General features: G+C 38.7%; 2 protein-coding genes across 5 annotated transcripts in view; both read left to right on the top strand.

Annotated features, from left to right (window-relative positions):
• The window catches only part of SMTNL2 (smoothelin like 2), a 30,135-nt gene extending 12,756 nt beyond the window's left edge, over positions 1 to 17,379 (top strand). Inside the window, exons 2-10 of one of the 4 annotated variants that reach the window (XR_014887560.1) lie at positions 182 to 269; positions 977 to 1,213; positions 3,428 to 3,503; positions 4,917 to 5,087; positions 5,645 to 5,762; positions 7,078 to 7,229; positions 12,306 to 12,608; positions 12,920 to 13,013; positions 13,774 to 17,379. Coding sequence is in view for 1 of the 4 variants with exons in the window: in XM_085240806.1 (XP_085096932.1) it covers positions 182 to 269; positions 977 to 1,213; positions 3,428 to 3,503; positions 4,917 to 5,087; positions 5,645 to 5,762; positions 7,078 to 7,229; positions 12,306 to 12,432 (969 nt within the window). In the remaining 3 variants the exon portion in view is untranslated. Of the gene's footprint in view, positions 1 to 181; positions 270 to 976; positions 1,214 to 3,427; positions 3,504 to 4,916; positions 5,088 to 5,644; positions 5,763 to 7,077; positions 7,230 to 12,305; positions 13,531 to 13,773 lie in introns of those variants that run through there. The other 3 variants (XR_014887559.1, XR_014887558.1, XM_085240806.1) reach the window with 3 other exon arrangements.
• Positions 17,380 to 17,976: 597 nt separating this feature from the next.
• Positions 17,977 to 25,065, top strand: TEKT1 (tektin 1). The gene is given in 9 exon segments (XM_010721955.4): positions 17,977 to 18,170; positions 20,706 to 20,948; positions 21,236 to 21,401; positions 21,632 to 21,760; positions 22,193 to 22,336; positions 23,414 to 23,636; positions 24,255 to 24,279; positions 24,282 to 24,450; positions 24,714 to 25,065. Coding segments are annotated over 8 exon segments (1,206 nt in total). The 5' UTR covers positions 17,977 to 18,170; positions 20,706 to 20,758; the 3' UTR covers positions 24,874 to 25,065.
• The last annotated feature ends 226 nt before the right edge of the window (positions 25,066 to 25,291 follow it).

Here is a 25,291-nt window from a genome sequence, read left to right as displayed (position 1 = left end):
TGATATGAGTTGTACATTCCAGTGTTCCGTTTTCAAGTTCTGGCCTTTGGAATTAAATAATTCCTCCCATCCTGTATCATGGTCACTAGTAAAGGAAGGCCTGTTCTTGGCTGGGGTTTCTGGATAATCTAACTTTTGATGCTGTTTAAAATTTAGTTGTGTCCATTTTCTGTTCTGACAGAGTGTAGACCTGGATGACCACCACAAACCTGAGTTTAGAAGAGTTTTTAGTTCCTCCATCATTGAAAATGGGCATCAGTCTTCATCAGGTAGGAACAGGGCAAGAACTGAAGGATTACTTTAAAAAAATACCCGATTCTGGCAGTCATAGAGCAGCTTTCGGATGTTGGAACCATTAAAATCTGAGATGGTTTCAGGATGGATTTTGTGCTGTGGCTGTTTATTTCCTAATTAGGAGTCTAACCTTTAATATTCAACCTTATTGTTAAGCATGCACTGTGGTGTTTCATAAACTGGAGACCATTATTTCAGTGCCCCCCCGATAATAAGATCAGCTATTCTGGGTTCCATTATAGCCTTACATCTTAAAACATTTTGCAAATTACCAGTCTATTTCAATCATCCTTCACTGGGGGCAGTGCTTCTTATCTATATTTTAGAGAAAACTGAGGTGCCCAGCATTTTGTGAAACTAAGAAAATAACAAGGATGCTGATTTCTAATCTGCATCACATGACTGGGTTGCTCAGAGGAAGAGGAGGAGCTTACCAAATGTAGGTGCTAACAAATTAATAATCTGAAAAGGCTGTTTTTGCTGAATGTCATGTAGGACAGGTACCAGGATTGTACATCAATTTCTACAAAGTGCTGTAAATGGTATAATGTCCCAAAGAGAGAATTGGGTAGAATACTTTGATTGACTTGTAAAATAAAGTTGTTGCATGGAAATTTGTTTGTAATTTTGTTACAAGTGTTAAGTAGATTTATTTCCTTTCTGCTTTTCTCTTACTCACCAGGTCAGGCAAAAGCCTCGCATGAGCTGACCTCTTTTTACTCAGACTCTTCCCCTGAGGCCCATGCTCCTGCAATGACCTTACAGATGCCCCACCTTCCCGTTACTGCAGTAACCAGAATATCAGAGAAGTTTTCAGGAGAAACCATCCATTCAGCAGGAACAACTAGTGCATCCACTGGCCTGCTCGGGCAAAACCAAAGCAAAAATGAGATGGCATTGAAAACTTCCAACCAGTCAGGTAAAATACGGGGATTTAAAAAAAAAAAAAAAAAAAAAGCAGTATGTTTTCTGAAGCTCTGTTTCATTTCATTCAAGAAACTAGGGACATGGAGATTGTCCTATAACATAGAAGTAATTATGTAACCTTGCTTCTATATCTTCCCTTTCATAATGGGACACTCTGATTGGTAATATTGTGGGTCTTAGTTGGAGGTTGAGTTTATAATGTCACATCTTTTGACAATTTTTGTTGCCTAATATAATTGAGTTCACAGTGCAACCTATATTCTAGTACAGTTACTGGAGAAGTATCTTGAGAAGTTAAGGGAGTATTTGCTAACAGGTTTAAAAATTGTTTGGAGGGAGGAATGACTGACAGCAGACTGACATGTAGACAAAGAGTTATTGCAAAATTTTATCTGTAATTTAAATTTTTAAAAATAAAAAAGCTCATGTCATTTGATTTATAGTCAGATTATTTGTCTTTGGGCTGTATTTTGTGTGTGTTTAGTGTTGGTGAAGCTTTATTCGTCAGAAACTATGGAGATAGATCAGATGGAATTGCCAAGGAGAAACAGATTATTTGCAGGTTCATCTTTCAAATTTTATCTTACTCAAGCTAAGAATGTAGGAAAGCCTTCCTTTGTTGCTCCCCCTTCCTCCCCCCATTTCAGTGAGAACAATGACTTCATCTGCCAGTGGAGGTATTCCCACCAGTGTATCCTTATGCAAAGCATTTTGAGAGGGATTCCATGTTCCATATCTGGGGGATTCAGATCTGAGCATCTAGTTCCATTTAATAGGTACATGACAGTATTACAATCACTAACAAGACTGCATGCAGATTCAATTTCCTGGGTATCATGGATCCTTGTTTTAGTTTATTGGGCTCTAAATCAGTTCAAAGCAAATGGGCACCTACCTATATTTGCATAGTGGTATACATGTGTAGTGTTAGGCACTCTCTACACTGGAAACAATAGGTGCAGAAAAGTAGGTCAGAATGCAGTTTCACTGGTGAATGTCTCAGATGATCAGAAAAATGTGATTGAATGCAAGCTAATGACAGCTGGAAAGTAGTGGGCCCACTCTGTGGATTTTAAAGCAAATTTATCTGAGCAGAAGAAAAGTAGTCTGCATGTGTAAATGCGTATAAAGACAAAATGCCTTAAGGACTTTTTATTCCAGTAGGAATAGATGAGTTGAGCTTTATCCAAAACTGCTTCTGATTTATATCACCAAGCTGTTACCATTACACAATGTACCGGCATTTCACAGTGATCTCAAATCACACTCCTCCCCAGCTTAAAACCTGTGGGATTTGTGCAGCTGTTTGGCAGTTGTTTGTGGTACCAGATTCACTTCTGTATGCTGGCATTCAACAGAGTGTTATAAGTGAGATGTCTAATTGATCTGAGTCCGTTTAATAGGCCAGGAGGGAGAGTTCAGTGCCTTCATAGTGTGATTTGGACAGCAATGAGGTTGAATTGCTTCTAAGATGTCAGTCTTTCATCTTTGTCTATATAGGAAGCCTTCAATAAATGAAGAAGCCTTGCACAAAAAGTTTTGGCTTTAGTGTGTTAAATCTGGACAAGTCGCTCCATTATTCCACATTTGTGGTACTTAGCCAGACTCTAGTATTGGGCTCCAAGATGGAAAGCACAAAAGATGTAACCTCAAAAGTGAGAAGAGGAAGATGCAAGGTTGGTTTTGACCCACTTTTGGAGTACGTTCTACTTTAAAATTAGAAAAGTTCCTAGTGTAAGTTAAGATTGGGTAATTTAAATTATACTGTCAATTGTGGTAGACATCCCAGTACTGCCTAGGTATGCCAAAATGACTGTTGCGAGCTAAGTCATAGCACGTTTCTGTCCTTTCAGTGAGATATCCATGGCAGTATGCCCTCCTCTAAGGGGTCTGCACAAGGGCCTAGAAGGATCCAATGTTCCCAACGCAGTTTTATCAAAGGCATTTTCTCACAGTCTTTTCTGGCCTGTTAACACAATCTTTGCTGCAGTGCAACAGTGTTGCTGTGGGAATAAATCCCTGGGGAAAATCTCTCTCTCTCTCGCTTGTTAGTTTATAATGGGACCTAGACAGAGGCCTGCTACTTCTTACCATGGTGGGTGAAAAGTGGTGCATGACTGTCTTACCAGGAAGTGATTTGAAAAGGTATGAGGAAAGGAGAGGAAAGTGTTTCAACATTGATACATCCTTTTTCTTTTTTTTACAGTGAATGCCACATCTGTCACTAAGCCTGTCTCTACTGCAAGCTATGAGGCAAGTAGTGGAAACAAAACTGGTGAAAGGTAAGCATTTATCTTCATGTTTTGTTAGGCCATTGAGTTTTGTATATTCTTGATGAGGTATCTTGCTGACTTATAGAATAGGTGAGTCCCAGATGCTGAAATTTAAACACATTAAAGTTTGTGAGCATTCCTGAGAGCTTTGTGGAGCAGAGATGAGAAGGAAAGAGGGAAAGAAAACGAAAACCAAAACTAACAATCAGCAGTTTAAAGCAGACTTAATTGTGGATTTCACATTTTTTTTAATTGTGCTAATAGCACTATACTACTCTGTGGTGGATTTTTGTTAGGGGAAGAGAGATCTCAGGCCCTTTGGAAGCACTTTTAAAAATAGTCAGATGTGTCAGTTTCTGCTTTGGACTTATATTTTGAAAACCAGCAAATGACTGCCATCAAACATGCATAGTTTAGCTAGACTAGAGTTTGGTTTGTAGATAAAAGCATTGCAGGATACAGAAGACTTTCAGCTGTCTTCTGAAAAAAATGGCTACTACATACTTTTTTTTTTTTTTTTTAATTAATACAGTCACAGTTACTTAGTATAGTGTTATATGGCATGGCAATTACGACAGCTATAACCAGGCAATCCTGGCATGGAAAATATGCATCAAGAAAAGGGGGAGAACAGCCAATTTAAATCTCTTAAGTTGAGCTTGTTCATGCCTTGAAAATCATCCAGATTTTGACATAACATTTCTTCTGATTTTGTTCCAACATTTGATATACCAAGCACCTTGCAGATCTTGCTGTCAGGAGAATGACCTTCAGATTTATCAGAACTTAACAGTAAATTCAGTGTCACACTCTTTGCTTCAGTTTCTGCATCATGAGGAGCACTTTTAAAGCTATCTCTGGCTTACTTCATTAATGCTGATGAAGTGGTTTACTGCTCAAGTAAACACAAATGAAAATATAATCCTTTATACTAATCAAATTTTCAAGCTGCAATCAGTGAAGCAACACCAGTGTGCTAGGGATTCTGTGTACTATAACTAAAATTTTCAAAATTACTTCCTGAATTACTGTTCAAATTTATTTTTAAAATGTGAATTAAATCCTCTGGGAAACCAAGAGTTGGAAGTTAAAGGAATTTAGTACTTCTGTGTGTCCACAACTTTTGCTTTAGTTTGTCTGTTTCCCTAAAGGTGTTGCTGTTCTTCTACTCTGGGCTGTAAAGCCTTTGTGGCTTGGCTAACTATGTCTCATTCCTAAAAGTACCTTAGAACCTTCCGTACTTGAGTGCTGTTGTCTATTAATAGAACTTTAATCTTCACTTAAATTGCTTTTGACCCATTCATGTCCTCTTGAAGTTGCTGTTTTGACAGGCAACACTGGGCATTTATGCTGACTGCTGGCACTGCAGAGTGCTACTTTTTTTTTCTTTAACCACATAGTTTTCCTGTAATTCTTTTCTAGTGCAAATGACACTTACTGTGGTGCGACACCCAAGCCTCACTCCTCTCCTCCTACTATACATCGCCAAGTTGAAAGAAGGCGAGAACTGGTACGGTCTCAGACACTTCCACGAACTACAGGAACACAGGCCAGGAAAGCACTTTTTGAGAAATTTGAGCAAGACAGTGGAAAGTATGTCACTCTCTTACATCTCCAGAATAGATTTGTTCATGGGAAACTAATTTGTTAATTGTTGCTAGCAGAGGACAACTTGGTGGGAAGACTCTTACAGTGTAGAATTTTGAGCTCAGGTGGCTGTAAGGTAATGTATAGATTTGCCAACATTGCAAATTGAGCCCTGGAAATTTACAGGTACAGATTTCTATCTTTGAAGTTGTTTAGCAGAAGCAGCTAATGCCTTTTATTGGGAGTGTTGTGAAAGCTGCCTTCTCTTCTTAAAAGAAGAGACTGAGAACCTTCTGTTGTCATTTGTTAAGGAAGAAAAACAAGGACTGCTCTTTATGCATCATAATAAGGGCATGATTTAAACAGAAGAAGACTCAAAATCCTGGCTTCAGTGAAATGAAAATTACTCTTATTTGCGGAACCAGCAGGTTGAAGTTTTAGCCACGTTTCTCAAATATTACCTGATCAGGAAGTGATCTGGGCAAGGTTGCATATATGTTGCTGACAAGTAGGCTTAAGTTATTCTAGAATGTAATTTAATCTGGTCTCTGTTAATTTTCCAGAGGAAAAGGACAATCCAGACCTAAACTGAAGAGATCGCAGAGTTTTGGGGTTGCCAGCGCTAGCAGCATTAAACAAATTTTGTTAGACTGGTGTCGCTCAAAAACCATAGGATACAAGGTGAAGACATTAGCACTTCCAGCTCTTTTTCAGAAGAACCTACTCAAAAACTGAATGTAAAATGTGCTAAACAGTGAGTTAACTTCCCCCAGGGTCAAGTGTTCTGACATCATGTAACATGTTGCATGGGCAACACTTCAGAACAGTCATTCCACGAACGAGATTTTGTATGTCTCTCAAAGCATTGCAGCAGTGTTTGCTCTGAAAGCTGACATTTCTGTGATTACATATGTGGACTTCACTATACACACACATTTTTCTTAGATGCAGACTGTGATTTTTTGCATTCTCATCACATAAAGTCTGAATAGTATTTTGCCAGTATATAGAAGCTGTCTCATTTTGGCTACACAGAAGACCAAATTATTCTCTTCTAATTTTAGATAAGTGAATTTATATTAAATATTTGAGGTAGAATCACAGCATGTTAGTGAATTAATTTCTGTAAGGCAACATCATAGTAGATAAGAGAATTCAGTTGCTGAATTTCAGTAACTTTACCTGGCCTTAAACCATAATTCCCAAAGCAGTTTCAAGGGGAAAGAGAAAAAATTTCCAGTTTTGTAGGTTTGTTTTTTTTTTTCCCCAGTAATGCATGTTTTTCAGCACTTTGTAAAATGTGCTAAATCACAGCGTCCTTCAGCAGAGCTAATGAATGTGACTGTTAGTTGTTTAAGAGGAAAGTTGGGGTTCAAATTTTATATGATGGGAAAGCAACACTAGCAGAGAACCAAAATATATTTTGTTTCATTCTGGCAGTTGAAAGTAGCAATAAACATTAATTCTAAGAATCGGGGTCTGCAGTAGACCTAATCCTTCCTGTATTTCTACTAATCTGTGTAATAAACAAGCAATGAATTAGGCCTTACTGAGCAGCAAAGTAAGCAGGTCTTTATCCAGTATTACTTATTATCACAAGGTGAACCATTTTTCAATTATAAATAATTCGTAGGCATAAGCAATGTCCTCGCTGTACATACACACTGAGCTGGTACATTGGGGCTGCTACAGAGCTCACTGAGTTTCATAAGATTCTTCACAGTATTTTACTGGGTTTTGAGATCAGGGACTTTGAGTGTATGTTTGCTTTGTATCTGGACATGCCAGGCAAGAGGCTTTCATTGCTGAGCATGCCCTTTCTTCTCAGAATACAATTAATGTATTGGACATGCGCAGAGTGGAAGAAAAAACATAAAGCCTGTACTCTGTTACTCTCGTCAGTGGGAGAACAGGACAGAAAACTACAGTGAGTGAAAGCAACTGCTCTTCCATGTTCTCCAGCACTGCATTAATGTGTGTTTTTTCATCACAACAGCACATTGATCTCCAGAACTTCTCCTCAAGCTGGAATGATGGGATGGCATTCTGTGCTCTTGTACATTCTTTCTTTCCTGAAACTTTTGATTATAATAAGCTTGATCCAGCTAACCGCAAGCAGAACTTCGAGCTGGCTTTCACCATGGCTGAGTGAGTATTGCCTTAAATCTCTCTGAAGTGCTTGCAGTTCCAATCTCATGAAGCTGGACAGCAGTGAAGAGTTTAATCATTCTTTCTGTAGTCCCTGTATCATTAACTTAAGTGTGTTGTGCTAAAAAATAAAGCTCTGCACGAAGAATGCATAGAACAGCAATCTAAAATCAAATGTGATTTTGCCAGACACAGTGTAGCTGACTGGAGTCCCATGTTCAGATCTTTAACTGTCTTTGAGTGGTACTTCAATTCTGCTTTCTCACTTCTGTGATCCTAGAAGCAACTGCTAGAACATGTGACTGCTGCAGCCTCTGTTAGCAGTAGGTTTCACCCACTGCATTTTACCACAGATGATATTGCTAACGAGACTGCTACTGCACAAAGCCACTAGCTGTTAGCTGTAAGACTGTGCTGTAGTTTTGTCCCTACATTTGTAGTATGCATTACTGGCTTTTTCAGTATGTTGTATGAGCGTATGTGCAGTCACTGGATTTCAGTTGTGCTCTACATAGATGTAGAAATTCACAGCTTGCACTTGTCACACTTCAAGGTGCCTTATTACCATCTGCTGTAAATGCTTGCCTTCCAAGATTTGGTAGTGTGTATTGATAAGAACTTCCTTACAATGGGATGCTGCTTTTAAAGGAAAACAGCCTTGGCAAATATATTTTACAGAGGTTATTATTGACAGAATATTATTTCTCAGGTCATGTAAATGACTATCTGGGAAGTTCCTAAACCATACAAATTTGTATTTTCTGGGATTTACACAAGCCAAAACCCAGAATGTATATAGCCCAGCCCATTAGAAACAAAATAAACAGAACAGATTGCATAACAGAAGTAATTGTTAACAATCTACTGGATGGCTGTGTGTTGGTAAGCGAGACTTGCATACTTTTGTCTTGAATGATCTATGTTTAGCTGTCTGAATGGTTTCCAGAAAAAGAAAGTTGCAACCTGTAGATTAAGGTACATTTTAGATATTTACTGTCTCTGTTGTGGTTTTACATTGCCAGTGGGTGCGCAGTATGACTTCTGTGTCCTTGCATTTCTTAATTGAGCAGTTTTGTTTCTCTGTTAGCTTCTCTGCGGCCAAGGAACGCAGAATCAGATGCTGAGTAGAAGCCATGTTCGGCTTCTACATACAGTGATGTTTGCTTAGGTCTGCAAAAGATTATTAACATGGAGGAAAGTTGTTCAATTATCAGCCTGCCACTTCATTTATCATGTATCTTAATTTTTGTATGGATTTTAATATCAATGACAGTTAATCTTTCACATAGGCTAGCATTAACAAATTCTAGTCATGCAGAATTACAGAGATTTGCATCTGTGTAAAGTGGTGCTCAGACAAACTCAGTTCAGCCTAGTGAATGTATTTGAATAGTACATACCTGTAATACAAATAAATGCAAATTACTCCTCAGTCTGCAGCAAAGAGTTATTCTGCATCTCTTTTATGTATTACTTGGGGAAATAATTATTCTGGTGATAACTAGCATCGCAATGTTATGTATTTGATGGTTTATTGATTGGGACACTGCAGTGCTTCTCCTGACCACATGAAGTGGAGACTAACTTTTCATTATGGGCAGAAATGATCTGACTATGTACTCTACTGCATAGATAGATTCCTCAGGTTCCCACAGATGCTTCTTTTGCAACAGACCGGAGTGTACCAGTTAAGGTGGCATTTCCTCTCTCCCTTTCTGAAAGTAACAGGAACAAAGCTTTGGCTTTATCAGCATTGTCAGGACCATGTATACCATAGTGACTTCTTTCCAGTGTTCATAAAAGATAAATTGCAAGCATGGAAAACTAATTTATAAAGAATAAGGGAGAGGCAGTCAGTGCTATAGTTTATGTAAAACTTAGAATTCTTTACATTTCTAGAAATATATTGTGTGGTTCTCTGTTTAGGCAAACAATTGCAGATCTTAAGCATTTCAGTGTAATTGTGCAATATAACGTTGCAGTTGCTATAGCACAAACACGTCATTTAAATTGGAAAAATTTAGTTGCAGTTAATTTGTCAGCCTTAGCTAAACTTGAGAAAGCAGGCTAATGAGTTAACCTTAGAGGAGTAAAAAGCCTACTACTCTATACTACTCCTCTCATGTTTTGATTTTTTTTTTTTTAATTATTATTGGGGGTGAAAGTGTTGTTTGTAGATTTTCTGTTTTTGTTTTTTTTTTTCATTTTGTTTTTCAAGTAATTAAGAGGTCTTAGTTGATTTGTCCATGTCAATCATAAGAAAGAAACTTGAATTCATAGAGCACAATGCATCCAACTTTTACCAACAGCCCACTGGAACTGGACATCCTTGTAAAACCTGTAGCTTCTTTGCCAATCCCACTTGCCCGAAACATGATTTGAATCTCAGGCATGCTAATATATGCAATGTCTCTAGGAAAACCTGTGACCTTTGAAGAGGAAAGAGCAAGCAAATTAACTTTTGAAATTGAGTTTTGAGTGAGGGTTCATAGAATCACAAAATGGCTTCAGTTGCAAGGAACCTTAAAGATCATCTAGTTCTACCTGCCCCTGCTGTAAGAAGGAATGCCAGACATTAGATCAGTCTGCTTACAGCTCCACCAACCTGACCTTGAATGCCTCCAGGGAATGGAGCATCCACAACTTCTCTGGACAACCTGTTCCTGTGCCTCACCAACCTCTAACTAAAAAATTTCCTCCTAATATCTTACTTAAATCTCTCTTCTTTTAGTTTAAGACCGTTCTACCTCCTTCTATTACTATTTCATAGAATCATAGAATCATCAAGGTTGGAAAAGACCTAAAAGATCATCCAGTCCAACCGTTCACCTATTACCAATAGCTCCCACTAAACCATGTCTCTCAACACAACATCCAGTCTTTCCTTGAACACCCCCAGGGTCGGTGACTCTACCACCTCCCTGGGCATTTGCCCATGTAAAACATTGTTTTCTTTTTTATAAGCCCCCATTAAGTACCAGAAGGTTGCAATGTGGTCTCCTCAGAGCCTTCTCCAGACTAAACAACCTCAACTCCATCACCTTCATAGGTGAGGTGCTTTAGCTCTCTGATAATCTTGGCGGCCTCCTCTGGATCCTCTACAATAGCTCCATATATTTATTGTACTGGGGACCTCAAACTTGAACATGGTACTTCAGATGTTGCCTCACAAGGGCAGAGTAGAAGGGAACAATTACCTCCTTTGCACTACTGGCTGCTACTTTTTTTTTGAGGCATCCAGGATATAGTTGACCTTCTGGGCTGCAAGTGCACACTGCAGGCTCACCTTGAACTTTTCATCCATCAGAACCTCCAAGAACCTTCATGGCTGCTCTTAATGAGCTGTTCTCCCAGTCTGTACTCACATTTGAGATTGCCCCAGAGAAAGTGCAGCACCTTGCATTTGGAATTGTTCAACTTCATTTAGTTCATGTGGGCCCACGTCTCAAGCTTGTCCAGGTCCTTCTGGATGGCATTCTTTTCTTCTGTTGCATCAACTGCCTTGCAGAAGATGAGGTAGATGACATCAGTTGATCTTCCCTTGTCAATTGATGCAGTTATTCCATCTAGAAAACCATCAAGTTAGGTACAATTTGCCCTTTGTGAAGCCATTTGCCTCTATTTGTGTGTTGCTTTGGTTTGAACAAGAATGAAGGTTGAATTCAGTATAAGTAGAGTTTGATCTCAGTTGATAGCTTCTCATTCTTAACCTGATAACTGCCTTTTGGTAGAACGGACTCTTCTAATACCCTCAGTCATACTGTCCTTTTTGAAGCAGTATACCAAGCAATTAAATGATGATGGTTGTTAAAATTGTCGTGAGTGGGAATGTCTTGGCTGTTTCATTGTTTTGTTGAACAGCAGTAAGGAAGGCCAGCTTTTCTGACCTTGTATCAATATGATTCTTTCTTGCTGTTTTGCTCACTTGTATAATAGTAAGACCACTCCATGTGTTATACATCTGGGTTCCATATGCTCTTTTCAAATACTGATAGGTCGTGGGGATACATTGCAAGTTCTGATACACCTCCAAACACTCTTACCACCACACTGAAGCCGTGGGGCTCTTCCAGATTTGAAACGCCTAGCATAATATTGGCTGTCTCTATTTTAGTACCTGGCAAATGATTTACATAATTTGCGAATCACAGTTTTTTACACAAATAAGCAAACACAAAAAATTTCTTACACATCAGTGAGTTAAAAATGACACTACTGCATTTTCAGGTGGTTACTCTAAAGTTAAAATATATACAACTCTCAAAATTGAAGTGTGCTTTTACCTTGATTTCAATCTAACGATAAGTATAAGGAAAAGTCAAGAACTCAAGCATGCACACCGAGAGAGACATTGGGTAAGAAATATCTACAGAAATTACTTCTCCTTAGCTGTGATGGCCCCTAAACTGTTCTCTTATTGCCAGAAAAGTCTCCTTTCTCAATTACTGCTGTTAGCCTTAATGTGAGCTCAACAGCTCAAATGCTTACTGTCCTTGTGATTTTTAATCCTAGGCCTCAGCTGATATTTCTTTTTCTTCACAATGCTCCAGATCTCAGTTAGGCTTATGCTCTCCAACATGATGGTCATCTCCGATTGTTGTCCAAGTTGCTCATGTAGGAGGAGGGGAAAGCAAACAAAAAGAACCCACAGCCACTTTGGCTTTTAATGAGTACATCTGATCTCTTCTCATGTTTTCCCATTCTTTAGAAGTTTTCTGTTTAATAAGCAGAAAAATTCATAATTTGCAAACTCATTTTGCCCTGCTTTCTAAGTCTTGGGCAGAGGAATGAGATTATATTACATGCCACAGAAATATGGGACAGTGAAAAAGGCCATACAAGATTGGGTCAAATCACAATATAGAGAAAAAGAGCGAAAGAACAAGTGTTTTCCATGATCACTAAAATAACAGACTCAATATTACCTCAGCCTGACCATTTCACTGTTGCTGATAAATCTCAGGATTTCTTACATACCTCAGTGATGCTCAACTCAGAGCAGCAAGAATCTTGGAAGTAGTTACAGGCTTTGGCTTTAACTCTTGATTTGCTGAATCTGTTTTATTATTACTACAGGAAAATGGCTCACTGTGATCGTCTGATAGAAGTGGATGACATGATGATGATGGGCCACAAGCCAGATCCCATGTGTGTCTTTACCTATGTCCAATCTCTGTACAATCATCTACGACGCTTTGAATAAAACCATCACCGCCCATCCAGCCAGAATGATCAAGTATATTATGCTAATGGGAAGACTGACATTTTGCAAATAGAACACTGTTAGTTCTTGCAAGCATGTGGACAGTGAAAAGCATTCAATTGTATTTGCTGACTGAAGTGTTGCTGAGCAGTGCCTGTGTACTTTTGGTGCTAATAGTAGGTTGAATTTTTAATATTCTTTTAAAGATTACAGGAAGCAAAATCTCAGCTCCTGTCTCTGTTAAAATCACAGAATGGCTTGGGTTGGAAGGGACCTTAAAGATCATCTAGTTCTAATCCTACTGCTGTGGGCAGGGTTGCCACTCACTAGATCACGTTGCTCAAAGCTCCATCCAGCCTGGCCTTGGATACTTCTGGGATTGGGGCATCCACAACTTATCTGGGCAACCAGTTCCAGTACCTCGCTATCTTCATGGTAAATAATTTCTGCCTAATATCTAATCCAAATCTCTACCCTTTTTTGGTAGGGTAACTCCTTGTCCTGTTGCTACATTACTGGGCTACAGTTTTATACGCTGACAAGTAATTCTGCTATGAAGATGTTCCCTCCTAAAAATACAGGTAAAGCTCTAGGAGGCAGCTACTTCACTTCCACTTCTTTGCTCAGCATACCACAGAAGTAATAGCAGTCAGACAAGAAAAATCCTGGTTAGCAAATTTGGCAATATTACCCCTCCACCATCCCCATCCCATTTCAGTAAACATGTGCATGCACACATTAAATAGGCACTATTCTAAGCTCTGGAGAGCAGTGATCCAGTGTGGACAGGAATGAAGCCTTTACAGCTTGTTCAGTCCTCACGTTCTCTCTAATGTGGCCAGGCAGTGTTCCAAAAAAAGAAGTGTGAAATACGTGGGAACTCTAAAATGCCTTGGGCTAGTATCTTTTCAATATAATTTCAATTAAATTAATGTTAAATCAGCAGTGTCTTCATTAACTAGAGTGGGTTTAGATCAGAATTGCTAGACAAAAAGTTCATATTTTATCTTTTCTGATTTTCTGTTTGCTAAATCAACATAGCTTTGTTTTCCCATTGAACATTGTAAACAAAACCAATAAACAAGCATATTTTTTTTTCTAGGGCCTTTTATCTTATTTCTATTCTAAGAATAGTCTATATAAAATAAAAACTGCCAGCCACAAGCCCTCTACTCATGCTAGATAATGGGTTTTTAACCTGCATTTATTTATGTTCTTTGTAGGTAGTTACAAAGATGACTTTGGCTCTGTGTTGATGACCATTTATAATAAAACATATCAAATATTCTTTAGAATTACTGCTTCTCTATAGAAGGATTTTATTTTATCCTTCCTTTCCAGTGAAGTTTACTTAAGAAACCATGAATGAAGCAACCACTTTATCAGAAAAATTCTGAAAAGAAAAAACCATGTAAAGGTAGAGTATAAGCTAACTACTGAAGAGCTGGATTACCAAGATCTGTTCAAAGTGTGTCTAGCCTGTTTCTGCAACATGTTGGAAACAGCTTGGAAGCATGTTTTAAATGTGCATCTTAGTATGTATCTGAAGGACATGTGATCAAACTAGTAGTAATCCCAGGCACTGCTCATACAAGTTTAGTGCAAGTGGACAGAGGACAGGCAAGTTATTTGTAATGTGTCTGCCATTGTCTTTGGTTCTTAACTTTTTTTGAATGATCATAGTTCTGACGAATAAACTGATCCAACAAACACTGTAAAAATGAACAAACTGTAGTTGTGTTTTGGAGAAATGATCAAATTAGGCACAATGAGAAGTGAGTCTGCAGTAGGTATGTGATGTGCATATTTCCATTCTTATAGTAGAATATTTTTCATTGACTAGCAGAGCCAAGTTCTACTGAAGCTATATTACTGGCAGTAGCAGCTTTATACATTTAATTTGTTCACAGTTTCAGGTCGTGAATGATTGTCCTGTGTGATTTGAGTGCTAAAGACATGGTTAAGTGTTTGGCCAATTTTGGTCTAGTAGCAAATAATTATAAAAAAGGAAATTCTAGGCAGAAGAAGTTTTGCCGATTCACTAAGGGGAATTAACATTTTTGCTACAGTTTAGCTTGTTCACATCTACCCAAAAGCTATTTGCACAGTTTCCAAAATTCCTCCCACTTTAAAGAGACGATCATAAAGATATCTTGCCAGCTGGAGAGTAGAAGACTGTAAGCTGGTTTTAACTCCTCATGGTTTGTATATAAGGACATGATAGATATGGTACTATCACATAGTTATTGAAAAGTACAGTGCACTAAAATGCATTAAGAGAATGCCTGATCTATAATATATAGCCTGGATGAGATTGTATGATTAAATTTAATAATGTATGTAAAGTATGCCCCAATGTTTTTTTAGCATTTCTAGTTAAAAGTATGATGGTAAATGTATTTAACATGAATGACAAAAGAACAATATATTAAGTCAGCATATTGTATTTTACACAGATGGAGTGTCTTGGATTTTTTTTTTTTACAATTTCCGCACTGTATCTAAAATTCAGTACTATCTCAGATAGTCTATTAGCATCTTTATCCTACTTCTAAAGGCTAGATCAATTTTTTTCTGTGTCAGATTTTCAAAATACTCCTAGCAGAGCTATTACCTACTGTTTAGGTGATTATATTTTTCCTTGTTAAAATTTTCAAAACCCTCATACTTTCAGCCTTTAAACATACTTCATTCTCTTTAGTCAGTGTTTTTGTTTACAAGCCATTTCTGAGCAGTTCTGCCTTAGAACATAGCACTGAAATAAACTGCATGCTAGAAGATTAACCTACAGAAGCTTTGAGTAATTCTGTTCTCAAAAAGCAATGCAAGTGAGTCTCCATCTTATTGTACTAGCCATATATGAAATTAACAACAAAGAGAAAAGGATACCTGTTAAAGATGCACACTGAAATCTAAGCAGTGCAAGCATTTTCTTAGGCCGTAGTTCACTGCCACTGTCTATTTGATTTTCACTTTTGAAAAATTATCTCCATAAGTGACTTTCAAGTAGCCAAATCTATTGACCCATCTGAAGGCACTGCATCTGTTACAAATAGATATTATTACAGTAAGATTAAAATGGCAGCCCAAGCAAGTCCAAGGGATCTGTCCCAAACCTGCCACTGGCAGAGATTTTAGACTTGTTGAGAGTCTACAGCATCTCTGCCTCTAAAAATCCTAGCTTCTGACAAGGTCTTGTAGACATAAATGGTAAATGCCATTAAATCAGTACTCATATCATAAGACAAATAGTGATAGAAGTGGAGGAAACACTCTATGAACCTAGAAGATTCTTGTTTTATTGAGCAAAGCAGCAAGAAAGTTCTGATTAGCCTACACATTCTGGACTGAGAGAGGAAATACAGGTAAAATTCCCAGTTCCTCTTTATCTGCATTCTGGTTTTGATGCTGTCCAATGGAGCACTGTCACGAATGCTGACTGTGCAAGCAGCAGTACCAAATACAGCAGTGATAACTGGGATCATCACCTGATCAAGCATGGATGGAAGTAGGGAAGAGATTGGGATAGGGCCCTAGGAAAGAATATTCCATGAACTTGAACTTTTTAGGAAAAAAAAAACAACAAAACAACATTCACTTTGAGAACTATTCCTCACCTCTAGTTTGTTAGTTTTACCTCAGTGTTTGCCAATGATGAAACATCAATAATGCTTTATGCAGGGAAATTGAACTCTCAAGCTGTTAAAGGCTTAGCTGGTTTTTAAAAGTATACTTAAGCTGCCATTCCAACTGCTGATTTTGTCTCAATATACACTGCTAAAGAAGTTATCACAGAACAATCAAATAGCCCGGTTTGAATCTTATGAACAGGAACTGTCAGCCCCCGTTATATTCTACGTAAACCTGTAAAAGATTGTGTCATTTAAAATTTGTTCATGATTCAAAAAAGGCTTAAAAAGGACAAAAATCAGGCTGCATCCTGTAATTCCCTCTAAGAAAGTGCCTTCTTATGTCCACAAACACGTTACATAGAGACAATAATATATAATAAATTTGATTTGTTCTAAGAAATCATATAAAGGCCAGAGTCATGGTGACAGAGAACTACTGCTGTCATCACACTCTTATTCCCATTTCTAAAGCATACAGTGGTGATGGGGTGATACTGTGATACTGTGAAGCAAGTGTAGTACTTTGCCTTTGGCCAGGGAATAGGATACAGTAATCAAGATAATATTAAATAATAATACTTTTTACATAATAATACAGATTTACAATACTAAACAGCGTTTGTAGTAAGAGGTAAAATGCATGTTTGAAGTAGAACATGCAAACTCATCATGCAACTCTGTAGCTGCATATCACATTCGTTCATCTTTCTTCTCATCCCTACAAGTTAGTTTCAGCTAATAATCAGCTACAGTCTCACACTTTATCCTAATGCCAGTAAAATGTGAAAAAGCAAAAAAAAACCCTACCCTATAGTAATCTTTAACATGCATGGGTCTATGAATAAAGACTATGCAGGAAGCATTTATTGTTACCAATAATAAGTTCGTATAACATTGTAAAATTCATCCCATAAATCTGGGCTTTTTAATCATACCTACTAGACAGCTCAGTTTACCTGATATCACATTTTGGAATAGATATATTATATACATCAAGACACTGTGATCTTGGATAGTTAACTTTACACAGTGACCTGCAAGGCAAGGTACAGACTTCAGTCAACTTTTTCTCATCAGATTTGTAAAATGTTAGCACATTAAACACAGAGTTTGATATTTCAACTGCATTGGAGTTGGTTTTGACTTACGTCTGTCTCTACTGATTGTGCTGTTAAATTCATTTGCAGCTGCTTTTTTTTTCTTTTTTTTTTCCTGTTGTTGTCGTTGTATTTACATGCGCTGTATTTACATGCGTGGGAATTTGGATGTAGTTTTCAGTACACCCAGCAGCCCATCTACAAGTTCGCAGTGGAAAGCACTGTGCAGATCTCAGCACTCTGCATATCAGGAAACACCCGGGCAGCAGCTGCTGTGCCGCACCACCTTTCTGCGAGGATATGATAGTGAAGAGAGCAGGTGGTCCTGGGGCATTTAATACAAATTGTAACAAACATTAAAATATGCCTTTGTGAATTTAGAGAAACGTGTATGTTTTTGTTAGCATGATGTCAATGTCAAGATTATTATGGTCGTACATGACATCACAACGACCACCTGGGCATCAGTTCGGCCGTTTCTCTGGTGCCTCGGAGCCGGGGTGCCCGGTGTCCGGGAGATCCCGTGACCTCGCGCCCGTTCCTCGCCCTTCCCGCTGCGAGAGATTGGCAAGTACTGGGGAACGAGCGCGGCCGGTGAGCCACAGAGCCCCGCGCACCGCCAGAGGCCACCCAAGCCCGAACAGCGCACGCATACAAGCCTGAAACTGCGACCGTTGGTAAGAAGCCCGTTGAGGGGCGGGCCAGGCTGCGGAGACAAACCGGTTGGCTACGGCAAGCCAAGTGGCGCCTGCGATTGGCTGGCGGATGTTTGGGTGAGTGGAGGCGTCGCGCTACCAGCGGGAGGGGTCGGTTTGTGCGGAGCAGGCAGGCGCGTGGCGGGCGGGCGGAGCTTTGTGTTCTTTGAGGCGTGATGGGGCTGTTCCGGAATTAACAAACCACTCTAATTTCTTTATAAATTATCGCAGTTGCTGAGTTGATTTTACTGATCGTTTGATGAACAGCACGCTCAGGAAATCTACTTTGACTTAAGCCCTGAAAACCAGCAGAGGTAAAAATAAAACTTTCTTCCGTTTGTATTAAGGGACAAGTTGTATATGGAGTGTTAATTTAAAAGCAAATAAGCTTTTATGGCAAACCATGAACAGATTCAGGGTTTGTGACTGTAAATGTATCACTTCATGAAGGTTGTAGGTACTGGGTTGTCAGAACAAAATCTAATGAAATCTCATAAGCCTCATAAAACAAACTGTATTACCTGATTTGAGGATTCAGCAGCTTTTAAAGTGACTAAGCATGCTTTAAGGAACGTATGATATCAGACATTGCAGCATTTTGGTTTATTGAGTAACTGCTTTCCAGACCCTCAAAAATTTGCTCATATTTCTAAAACCACTGGAATGGTACTGAGCATATAGATAATAAGGTTTTATGAAGAAGACCAACCACTGATGGGACTTGCACAGTCCAAAGTAACTCGCCGCTCAAACTATATTTGAGTTCAGATCTACTTAAGTCAAAGGAAATATTTCAGTGCTTACATAAATTGCTCCAGTCTTGTGCTGCTCATGTGCTTTAAAAAAATAAAAATAAAAATAAAAAAAACTTTTGACTATAAGCACCTTATATTAAGGATCTGTTAAAGAGTGTTTGTTAGGAAATAAATAATATTTTTATATAGGCCTGAATATACAAACCTAGGCCCAGCTCATAGATGCTTTACTCTCCTGTACCAATAGTTGCAGTATTCCTGTGAGCAATTCTGTCTAAATGGATTTACAGGTCTGCCTAAGTAGTAGTCTATGTAATTGATTCTTTTGGTCAAAATGTTCAGCCCGGTCACAGTTTTGCTTTTGACTCATGAAATGCAAGTATTCCGAGTGTCTGACCGCAGCTTCCCTGCCAGCCCCCTCCTCAGTTGGCAGAGACTGATCCTTCTTGTTGGCACTGCACCCCATTCTCTGCTGCTTACTGAATCTCTAGGTTCTCTTTCCCTCAGGCTAATAGCTTCAGTTTTAACGTCAGCCTTATCTTCTGAAGCCTGTTTTTTCCTTTGGCTAGCTCTGGAATACTTGCTTTTTTTTTTTTTTTTTTTTGAGACAGTGTTTCTTCTGCTGCAAGGTCTTTTTGGATTCTCTGGAGTACGTGCAGATTTATATATACATGACAGCTTGCATGAGAAGTGTTGTGGCAATCAGTTTTAATGATCATTGAGAATTTAGCTAGTGTCTGAGATTATAGATTGCTTTCTAGTCATTGCTGCAGACAATAATTACAGTTGTTTTGCACTCTTATGTCTTGGACTAGCTCAAAGTGTTTTGACTATTACTGTCTGCTTCCTTATTATTTTGTAGTTTCTTTGAACCTTGCTGGGAAATACTGAGAAATGTCATTCTATGCTATGGTCATAACAGAGAGGGCCTAACTCTAGCATCCAATGTAGTGTTTTTCTGTTTCCTCAATTTATTTTCTCAGGCTCCTATCTTTTGTCCCAGGTAGGGACATAGTTCCCATGAAAATGGAGTGGATAAAGAATACTGCTAAAAATACTGTAAAACTGAAACTTTAGATAGGCACATAGCACACCTTTCATTTGATTTCAGATTTTTTTAAATGCATTTCTGCTATATATCCATTAAAAACTACTGGCCAAGGCTGTGGAAACCATTTCAATTAACATACAGTAAGTTTTTATTTCTAGACAGACCTTATCTGTCAGTGAGTGAAAGGAAGTACTCCTGGCTTGTGTGTGCTGTACTTCCACCTGATGTAACAGCAAAAGCTGGCTGCTTTGCTAGAAGCAATGTTGCATAGCAACCACTTTGTTGACCTCCCGTGTCGTTCAGAGCCCCCTCCTGGAATATTTGTCTCACATTTAAAAATACGCTGTGGTGCTGCTCTGGAGATGGAGACTGCACAACACTTGGGAGCAAACCCCACAGTGAAGGGGAACAGAAGATGTGGCTTTTAGCTGGGGTTTGACCTTGGGAATAAGCAGTGTGAAGCAGTATCAGTTAAGGAGAGAAAGAGACGTTTTAAGGATGCCTGTGCTGGAGCAGGGACAAACTACGTGTTCCAGAGGAACTGCTGTGTTTGTCTGGGGAGAGACGTTATCTCAGAAACACTGGAGAAACATAGTGCTCTAAAAGGAAAATTGATGCTGAATCAAAATGCTGTGACTGTACTTTGGGGGCATTGGTTTAACTGCATTAGAAGCGTCCCTTTGTTCTTGTTCAGCCCTCCCTAGACTTCTCAATTTTCTTTTATCTGGTGTACTTTCTCCTTCAGTTTTTCAGGTCTTGTCTTCTCATATTTTCCAATGATGGTGCTGCTGCTGTTCTTTTTCTTTACCGTCTACAGTTCATCCACAACTTGCAGGACACTATTTAACTCTTATATTTGTTAACTTTTTTTTTTTTCCAATTTGCTGTGATTGTTTTTATCTTCTTCTAACTTCCATTTCCAAATTCTTGTTTCTTTATGCTTTTTTGAAGGTTAAAGGGACAAGAGTTTTTTCTACCCTCCTGGACCCATCTTTATACATTTTTGCTTCTGCAGCCAAGTATAATCCTTTTCCTGATTTCAGGCTCCACATTCCAAGAATTCACCTGTGTTACATGCAGAACCTTTCAAAAAACAATGGCCAGACAGCTGCAAGCTCCACCCAAGTTTCATTCTTCAGAATGGCATGTTGCAAACAAGATGCAGTGTGCCAGTACAGAGTCCCAGAAATCCAGTTCAGAGCGCTTAGTAGCCGAGAGTCAAAGACTGGTGGATGAAATAGAAAAGACAACTCAGAAAACCCAAAGCAGTGTCAACAAGAAAATAGGTAATCCCACGTATACTTTTCAAGTGTCATTTGAGCTAGGTGTTTAAGAGGGACTTAAAAAATTACATGATTGTGAGTAAGAATATATGTCAAGGGCATGTTATCTGATCTCATTGAGAAGTCAAGATATTATCCAAAAATATTTTTAGGTGGATTCTTTATTTTGTATGAAATGATGTCTCCATACATCAGGTCCAGCATGAAATTCATGCCATAACGGATAGCTAAGATATGACCAATAATGCTCTGGCTTTTATGAACAGTTGTTTGAAATTTTCATTCTGCAGAACAGAGACTGGAAGAAATAAAGTTCTGGAAGCAAGAATTAGATAACAAACTTGAACAACTTGTTAATGAGACAGAGGTACTGTTAACTTTCAAGATCAGGCTGGAGAAAGCCTTGGAGAGCTGCAAAGAGCCGCTTGTAATTTCCGAGAAGTGCTTCCTGAACAGGTGAGATTAAGAGGAAAAACATTCAGAGAGAGACGAAAATCTATGTAACAGACCTCTAACAAATAATTAGAACAGTGCCAAACAAAGTCACTGTCTGGTTTGTGTTATAACATTGGAGGGCCAAGCCCATAAAGGCAAGGAGAAGCTTGGATATAGAATGCTGGGCTTCACCTGTGTCTGTTAGATATAGGCATTTTAATTTGACTGATGCTTTTCCTCTTTTTATTTAGGCAGAGACGAGCTGGGACTGACTTGGTACATGATGAAGTGGAACGGGAACTGGTCAAGGAAGCTGAAGTTCTGCAGGGGGTTATTGCTTTGCTTGAACGTACATTAGAACAAACCAATGAGCAAATCAGGTGCAGAGACAAAGAGCAAAACCAAACATGGGTTAGCTGAAAAGCAGGGCAGTCATAATCTTGAGAAGTTACGTCAGGCTGAACGCAGGGCCAAGATTACCTTCAGTGCTACAGAGTTATAGAAGTCCCGTTCTAATCCATAACATTTGATAATTAATTGTAAGAAGTTCTGTTAGAACTGAAAGTACTACTACATGATCCATGACCTTCTCAGCCAGTCCTGTGGCTTTAATTCCAATTGAAATTATACCACTGATTTATAAAGAGTTAGAGCCATGCTCTAGGTCTTGGGACGTTGCAAATAACAGTTTGTGAATGAGGAATTTTGTGAGCAGCATTTGCATTGCCTAATGTACCATTTCTCACATGCATGTTAGGGAGACCTGTAAACACCTAGATTTTGGCTTAGAGTGTGATCACTACTTCTTCTAGACTAAACCGTTCCACAAAATACAACCTGGAAATGGATGTGAAAGACAAGTTCACAGCTTTGATGATTGACAATTACTGCGCTAGCTTGACAAACAACACTCCTGATGTCAGATACACTGATAAAGCAGTGGAAATAGAAGGAAAGTAAGTGGTTATTTAACTTGATGGATAGACATTAATTATATTAATTATAGGATGAACTACTGCAGCAGCAGCAAGATTAAAGTAGCTGTGTGTAAGACAATTCATCATTGTTCTGTTGTAGTTGTGTAATTTTTTTTATACTTCTATTCATCACTTTAGTATCTGTGTAATACCTTGGTGAAATGAGCCACAATAATCATATTTCCAGTGAATTGCTGTTCACTGTAAGTTTTTGAGGCTCACAGATAGCTATAGTAAATTTCTCACATGGCTTAAACCCAGAATAGATTCATTGATCTAACTTCCTCTCCCAGGGTGTCCAAAACAGGTCAAATGCTGGACTGAGGCAGATGAGGTGTGAGGTTAATTAATCTGTCCAGTATGCAGATTTTGGGTGAATTAGTGGTTTAGATGAAGACATACCTACTACAAAAGAACAGACTGGCAAGAAGAAACAGGCTAAGTAGTGAGCTGACATACTTGGAACACGAGAATGCCAGCTCTCACCACTAGCTCATGTTAGTGTCCATCAGCAGGTTGTGTAACTCAGACCACACCCAGAACAGCATTAGCCGCTATGTACAAATAATGATTACAGATCTATATAGATACCCAATGAAACAAAGAAATCTCTGAGGGACTTCCCAGAGACCTACCTACCAGCCACTACTGCACAGATACCACTCTCCCCTTCTGAGGGTGGGCTTCCCAACTATTGCTGCAAGTGACTATGTAAGCATGGGGTGTCCTGTGTGCACAATTAACGTATGCATAGTAACTTGGTGTTAATAATACTAGCTGAATTGTATTACTAGAAACACCTTCATTGATGAAAGATGTTCCAAGAAATACTGGTTATTATATCTTCCCTTCCTATTTGTCCATATCTTTCCTCCCTTTTCCTGCTACGACTCAGTCTCTTATCAGGAAAGGAAAATAATAACAAAGTTGTTCTGAGATTGTAGCAAAATGATTTTTTTTTTCTTTTACACACGTGCTTGGTTTGTGAAATAATTACAGATTTATGAAATAGCAGATGCTGCCAGCTGATGACCTTTTATTTTGAATCTCTTTCAGTTTTGTTAGCCCCGAAGACTGGTTATATTTCTCAAACATAAATGTTGAAAAGGCTGACAAGCAGAGAAACAATTCAGTGGCACTAAGGGTGCTGATTGACAGCATCCTCTCCCAGGCAGTGAATGACATGTGCAAGCAATATGAGATGGTGAATATCGCATTTAGAAATAGAGTGAAGGAAGTCAGAGATGCCAAGCACAAGCTAGAGACGCTCCTTGCAGTGGTAAGTTGTAGGAGATCATCAGTGAAAAGATGTAAACAGCGAGCTTTGGTTATCAACCAGTTTGCTCAGTCCAATGTATTGAGGTGTCTTCAGCTACTGCGGGTAAGAATTTTACCTTTGCAATACTGGCAACAGCTGCAACATTCCCTTTTGCCCCAGTTTCTTTTAACAGTCATCTTTGATTTCATTTACTTATCCAAATGTGCACTGCTGTAAAGGTGAATTTCTCAAATCAGTCAATTGATCGAAGTATTCTAGTAGACTTCATTGAAGCCAGGATTTCCCTTGTGATCTTTAGATACGTGGGGCTGCTAAGGGTTTTTTGCGATTGTGCTGTAAGAGCTTAATGGCTTATAAAATCAGGGCCAGTGTGTTTGAAGTTTGATACATTAAAACTGTGCTTGACTTCTAAAAGTTAACCACTGAACTTAAAATGATGTTGGGTCCTCTCCAGTCATAATCCCGGACAACCTTTGTGAAAATCTGTTGATAAAATAACACCTTAACATAATGAGTGTTACTGTGATTACTGTTACTATAGCTATTAAGCAAGATGTTGAGGATTTTGCTTATTGTAGGAGAAAGTGTGCTGTGTTTTCTTCTGTTGGATTTGTTAAGGTGATGAAGGAGGCTGCTTCACAGGAGATAACATTGTAGCCTTAAAGAAAGCAATTGCTGATAAAGAAGGACCTGTTAAAGTGGCTCAAACCCGCTTGGAAGCAAGAAACCATCGCCCTGGAGTGGAATTATGTTATGACACAGTGCAATATAGGTTGACCAGTGAAGTTCAAGAGATTACAAACAATATTCAGAGGCAAGTGGGAATGATGAAAGAGTGGGGAGATCTATGGTACAGATTATTTGGTTAAATAGTCCAAGTAACATTGTGTCCCAGCTATTCTCCACGAAATTTTGAGACATGCTTTTTCCTTAAGGGTAGCACACTTTAAAGGATACTGCATGGATATTGTCTGATTGTGAATCCCCATCCTTGTTTTTTCACTTTTAATTACTTTCGTATATGACAAAATATCTACGTATTCTCAACTACCTTCTGGCTCTATTTTTCCCTGTTAGGTTAAAGGACACACTGGCACTGGCTGAAACAGAGCTGAAAGGTCTGAGACGTCGACAGCTTTCTCTGGAGGAGGAAATCCAGATCAAGGCAGATACATTATACATTGATGAAGTGCTCTGCAAGCCCATGAGAGAGTCTATTTGTATTAACAACTTTTGAAGCCCTACTACTGGACAGCTCATGCTGAGATTTTTATTGACAAACTCTGAATTTATTGATTTGAATTAATGCTGTCCTCATTCTAGATGTCTGAGGTAATTAAAACAGACATAGTACTTACTGCTAGAATTGTGCTCTAAAATGTCTGATGAAATTTCCCACTTGGCAATAAAGTTCTGGAATAAGGAGGAATGTGCTTTCCATGTTATCTCAGGTACAACCAATGGTATTTTTTGCCATTGAGAGGTGTAGAAGTTGTGGAAGCTAGAGCAGTTCTCTCACAGGACACTGGTAAGCTGGTCAAGTGGGAGTGTTGACTGCCAGGATTAGCTGTGGTATGTTTTTTTTTTTTTCTTAACATCTGCTGTTAAGAACTCGGCATAGAGTGTATATTAAACTCAACAGGAACTAGGGAATG

The sequence above is a fragment of the Meleagris gallopavo genome, chromosome 21 (assembly GCF_905368555.1).
Source record: "Meleagris gallopavo chromosome 21, MGAL_WU_HG_1.1, whole genome shotgun sequence".
NCBI classification, from domain to species: Eukaryota; Metazoa; Chordata; class Aves; order Galliformes; family Phasianidae; genus Meleagris; species Meleagris gallopavo.
This window is presented reverse-complemented; position numbering and strand designations above follow the sequence as displayed.